General features: G+C 32.1%; 1 protein-coding gene across 2 annotated transcripts; it reads left to right on the top strand.

The window, feature by feature from the left end:
- The first annotated feature begins 249 nt into the window (after positions 1–249).
- LOC133781836 (uncharacterized) lies at positions 250–4,524 on the top strand. Of its 2 annotated transcripts, XM_062220931.1 has the most exons (10): positions 250–394; positions 999–1,062; positions 1,522–1,599; positions 2,132–2,156; positions 2,241–2,273; positions 2,368–2,489; positions 2,598–2,728; positions 3,447–3,670; positions 3,776–4,017; positions 4,107–4,524. In XM_062220931.1, the coding sequence occupies exons 2-10, from the start codon at positions 1,060–1,062 to the stop codon at positions 4,206–4,208; spliced, it is 960 nt and encodes a 319-aa protein (XP_062076915.1). In that variant the 5' UTR covers positions 250–394; positions 999–1,059; the 3' UTR covers positions 4,209–4,524. The 2 variants fall into 2 exon arrangements, with proteins under 2 accessions (XP_062076915.1, XP_062076914.1); XM_062220930.1 differs by lacking the exons at positions 250–394; positions 999–1,062 and having other exon boundaries at positions 1,516–1,599.
- Positions 4,525–5,448: the final 924 nt, after the last annotated feature.

Here is a 5,448-nt window from a genome sequence, read left to right as displayed (position 1 = left end):
AAACTTAACATATTTTGTATAATTATTTTTTTTCCCATAAATTTAGAAACTATATATATTTTTCCAATATTTATGTAAATACACTATAAACAATTACAATACTGGGACAATTCCAAAACTTGGGCCTTTTTTATGAAATTTCAAAACTGCCTAAGAAGTAAATAAACCCAAACCAAGGCCCAAAGTATCCAAGTGTACGTGGCGAATAAATAGAGTGCGTGCGCACTACGCCTAGAGGCGCATCTTAGTATGTCAGTGCACCTGTTGTGTGTTGGATCCTTTTAAATAGCTCAAACCACAGGGTTCCTCAATTTCTGAAATTCCTTACCCCTTTTTCTTCTTTCCAGTTCTCACTGCTCAAGATCAAGCAACAGAGAAACAGTAGTAGAAGAAGGTATTTTCTCGTTTTTCTCTACTCCCAAACACTAGTTCTATTCAATCTTAAACTATTTTTAGATCTAAATATATCGCATTAGAGTTATATTATTGTTTGGTCGACAAGAAAACTAAGGAAAACATATGAATGTCAATCCATTACATATTTCACCATGTTTCTCTCGATTTTATGATGGTATTGAATTTGGGTTCAATGAACTTAGTAATTTTTTGAAGTCTTTAGAATTTTCAGTCATTCAATCTCAGCGTGATTATCGATTGCTTAAATTTGTACCGTGGCTGTTAATATTTATTTCGCTAGTCTATTATTGTTTTATATTATCTGGGTAATTTGGTGGCTTGGTTATGCGATATCCGAAAAGGCTATGAACTTCGTTTTCAAATTTCTCTGAATGAGGCTGTTTATTGCATTACTTCATAAGACTATTCTTGATAGTTATTTATTTATTATGAGTCTGTAATTTTATATATTTTTTTATCTGATAAAGGAGTGTTTAGGACTCCTATTGAGACTAAAATTTAGGCCCTTGGGTTTTCATTGAATTTACCAACCTTTTGTTTTTAGTGTGTGAGTCCTGTGACTGTAAGTTCTTTCTATATAGGGAGCTTTGGAAGGTTAACTATCCTCAGTGAGCCAGCAACAACCTAATACACAGTATTAAGATGGTACGCTTTACTACATAATCATGAAGTGATTATCCCACCTTTTCTAATGAGTTTACTGGTTGCTTTAGTCACTGTATTTCACCACTGGAAGTTGGGAATCTACAATAATATCTATTACTGATATATGTTATATGTTTGCTTAATATATATATATATATATATATATATATATTAGAATTCTCCATCAACAATTGTTATTTTTGGTTTTTGGGGATCTCTAAAAGTCCACCAACAATTGGTTTAAAACTACCAGCGTTATCTGGTTTCCGGGGCAGTGCATTAGAGGGCGCATGTGTGTTACTTTCTTTAATATTAATATATTATTATTATTTCAATTGTGAAGTATGAGAAGTCAAGAATGTAATTCTTTTCTATATTAGATAATTAGATTCTTATGGGGTGAACTTTTGGAGAAAGCCTATAATTCTTGCTTCATTGACTTGGTCTTTGACTATGCAGTTTTTCGATGGATATGGGTATCATGGGACCTCATTTGAGCAGACATATCGATGTTACCCTGCATCATTTATTGAAAAGGTTAGTTTTGTACTTCACAGTTTAGACTTTTAGAATGGGTCATTGTTAGCTGTTCTGTTTTTACATTTCATCAACAACTGACCTCCTGCGTTATGTGGTGTTTTTAGTCTACTCTATTATAGTTAATATTTTATGTGGTGTTTAGGATAGCCTACCAAACATTTATCAAAAGTAATGTGTAATGAGTACGGAGAATTCATGAAGTATTACCTTTTTAAATTCTATGAAAGTTATAGATGATTGTCCTGTAATTTACTGAAATACCATGTGATGAAAAAGTCTCATCTATTTTTGTTATCTAAAAGTAAGAGGAAAGAAAAAAAGAGAGGATAGTATTCTTGTTTTTCCTTATCGAAAAATGACAACTAAATATTTTGATTCACCCCTGGAAAAATTTTATGCATTCTGGGTGCAATCCTTGAAATGTTGCATTAATCATTTTGTCATTTGTGCGTGTTTCTTCTTTCCCCTTCTGTAATCAATAGTGGTTCATCCTTTGTTCTTATTCAAATTTATCTCATCTATTTTGCAGCCACAACTTGAGAGTGGGGATAAAAGTAAGCATTCTACTTCTAACCACTTTTATGATTAAATTGTTTTGTTATGTCTCCCTGATACATGGTTTCTGTTGCATTTTTCAGTTATAATGCCTCCCTCAGCCCTTGACCGTCTTGGTTAGTGTTTTTAGCTTCAAATATCTTTTCTTTATTTTAAAGAAGCTACCAATTGGATCAAATTCAAGGGGTTAACATTAAAAAAATTCTGCAGCGTCTCTACATATTGATTATCCAATGCTGTTTGAGCTTCGGAATGACCCCGCAGAGAGGGTCTCTCACTGTGGTGTGTTAGAGTTTATTGCAGAGGAAGGCATGATCTATATGCCTTACTGGGTAGGAATTGGTTATTTCAGTGAAATATTGACCTGTATAAATTTTTTTGGTCCATTTTATCTATCTTTCATCCAATGATGATTTTCAATTTTTTATGTCATCTATTAGATGATGGAAAATATGCTCTTACAAGAGGGAGACTTTGTGCGTGTGAAGAATGTGACTCTTCCGAAGGGGACATATGTTAAACTGCAACCCCATACAAAGGACTTTCTGGACATTTCTAACCCAAAAGCTATGTGAGTAACTGATCTAATGTAATTAAGTTTGTTATGGTTTCCAAGGAAAAGTTTGGTATGGCTATTATATTGTTTTATCAACTAACCTATATAAATGTCACTGCCATTTTATTCAAAATTTCACGGCATGTCATTACACTTCTGTATGGAGTGTTCATTCATAAATCATGGAGTTATGCTGATTTATATATATTTCGGGGTCTTTTTTGTTGAAACTATATAAAAATTTGGAGCCATGGATATTATATTCTTTTTGGTCGGTGTGTTAATTCTAATTACATTTTTGGCAGATGTTTGATTGTAACTTATCTATGATTTTTTTTCCTTCTCGAATGAAAATGAGCTACTGCTAAAGAACATTATGCCATAATCTGCCATGTTATATGCAACTTTCGTAGTTTGCCTCAGGACTTTGAAGTTTTTATGTATGGTGTCTGAAAAGTACGATAGAATTTGATGAATTTTGTCACTGTGATTTGGCTGTCATACGTGAACATATGTAAAATCCTTAATCCAATCACCTAATTTATCCCTCTAACATGAGATAATTTAACATTAAAAAATTTGGTATAATTTTATTGTACTTAATTCGTAACTTTGTATCCATTTTACATTTTACATAAATTATTGTTGGTAAATGATTACCTTGCTTATTGTATATTTCCTTGCTATGCCTGCGCCAATTAATGTCTCTACTCTACTTTGTTGTGGTGTGCAGTTTAGAGACAACGCTAAGAAATTTTTCCTGTTTATCGACTGGAGATAGTATTATGGTGGCATATAACAACAGGAAATATTACATAGATATCGTAGAAACAAAGCCAGATAATGCCATAAGTATCATTGAGACAGACTGTGAAGTGGACTTTGCCCCACCATTGGATTACAAGGAACCTGAAAAGCCTGTTCAACATGTTCCTTTAAACAAGGCATCTGCTCAAGGTATATTTTCTCTAATCTTGTTACTCTGGCCAATTAAAATTATTATTGAGATTCTGTCACTTTGGCCATCATCCTGAGTTACATATATTTACTTTTGTCTTGTAGCTGAAGAGGCCCCTGCTGAAGCAGAACCTAAATTCAACCCTTTTACCGGGTCAGCAAGGCGCTTGGATGGGAAACCTTTGAAGAACCAACCTACATCAGCTTCTTCTTCAGGGTCAAAAGACAAGCATCCTGATGTTGCCCATGGTAAGGCACAGCCTTCCACAGGGTCTAGTTCTCAAGCTACTGCTCGCCAATCTCAAGGAAAGCTTGTTTTTGGAGCTAATCGTACACCTGCCCAGAAGGTTTTTTTTTCTTCCCTCTGTTAAATTTCCTTTCCCTAATACAGAGAATGTGTGAGTTTCTTATCTGTTTTATTCCTCAAATTCTGCAGGAAGCTCCCAAAGAAACGAAAAAACCAGAGCCCGAGCCCGAGAAGAAAGAAGAGCCTAAATTCCAGCCTTTCACAGGAAAGAAGTACTCATTAAGGGGCTAATTCAGACATGAAAAAAGTATAAACAAACAATCAATGATACCTGTCATCCCTTGATTAGAACATAGTTATGTATTTATTCTGTCATTGTATAATCAAAAGATGAAACAGTCAGTAGGTGGTTTCATACGAAGACTAGATTACACTCTAGTTCAACTGTTATCGGTCTGCCTTTGCCCTCTTAAGTCGTACGAGTTTTACAATGATTTTCCTCATTAAATTGCATTTATTGAACATACTATAACTTGATCAAAACATGAAATGCTCTCTTGGTTATGGCGTCATACTATCTCAAAATATCATTATGATGTTTAAACTATCTACTGTGTTTGTTCATTGCTATTTATCTTGCTTATTATAATATGGGAAATTTGCGGCATTAATCTCTATGTAGTTCATTTGGTTGTACTTGAATACTTACGTAAATTTTTTGGGAGCAAAAATTTCTGTTGTTAATTTTAGTGCGGATGTTGGTTCCTCATCCGTTAAGTGTATCAAGCGGTACACGTGGTAACACCCGATAGGTGCTAAAATTTGTTTTTGAGAAATTTGCGGTATAAATACTATGTAGCTCATTTTGTTGCATTTTAATGTCTAAATAAATTTTTTGTTGCCAAAAATTTAATAAAATAATTTATTTACCTCAAAAAATTATTTAAATATAATTATCAAATTATTGAAATGTTAATTAAAACAAAAAATAATTCATCTAAACAAGCCTAAAAATTTATTAAATTTTTAAGATGAAATTTTTATTATTTTTGTTTCAATTAATATTTGAATAATTTGATAATTAGATTTCAATAACTTTTTATAGTTATATTTTAATTAACAACTAATTGTAATTGTAATGCTAGTTAAAACAAAAATAATAAAAAAAATCATCTTAAAAAAATTAAAAGATTAATCAATTTTTAAGATGAATTTAATTTTTTTTAAGATCATTAATTTGTTAATTAGATTTTAATAAATTTTTGGGGTGAATAAATTATTTTATTTAATTTTTGGCAACAAAAAATTTATTTAAGCATTAAAGTGTAACAAAATGAACTACATAACTATTTATGACACAATCAATCGGGTACTACCACGTGTACCGCTTGACATATTTAACAATTGATGGACCAATGTCCGCACCAAATATATAAGGCCAAAGATTTTTGCTGCCAAAAAAATTACATAACGATTTAAGTGCAACAAAATGAACAAAAACTTAAGTGCAACAAAATGAACTAGATAACAG

The sequence above is a fragment of the Humulus lupulus genome, chromosome 6 (genome assembly GCF_963169125.1).
Source record: "Humulus lupulus chromosome 6, drHumLupu1.1, whole genome shotgun sequence".
In the NCBI taxonomy this organism is placed as follows: domain Eukaryota; kingdom Viridiplantae; phylum Streptophyta; class Magnoliopsida; order Rosales; family Cannabaceae; genus Humulus; species Humulus lupulus.
This window is presented reverse-complemented; position numbering and strand designations above follow the sequence as displayed.

Bases quoted from the DNA above. Each gene is read 5' to 3' on its own strand.
- LOC133781836 (XM_062220930.1), top strand. From the start codon at position 1,516: ATGCAGTTTTTCGATGGATATGGGTATCATGGGACCTCATTTGAGCAG. The intron at 2,157-2,240 runs GTAAGCATTCTA...TGCATTTTTCAG, and splicing joins ACTTGAGAGTGGGGATAAAA to TTATAATGCCTCCCTCAGCC. The intron at 4,018-4,106 runs GTTTTTTTTTCT...CAAATTCTGCAG, and splicing joins ATCGTACACCTGCCCAGAAG to GAAGCTCCCAAAGAAACGAA.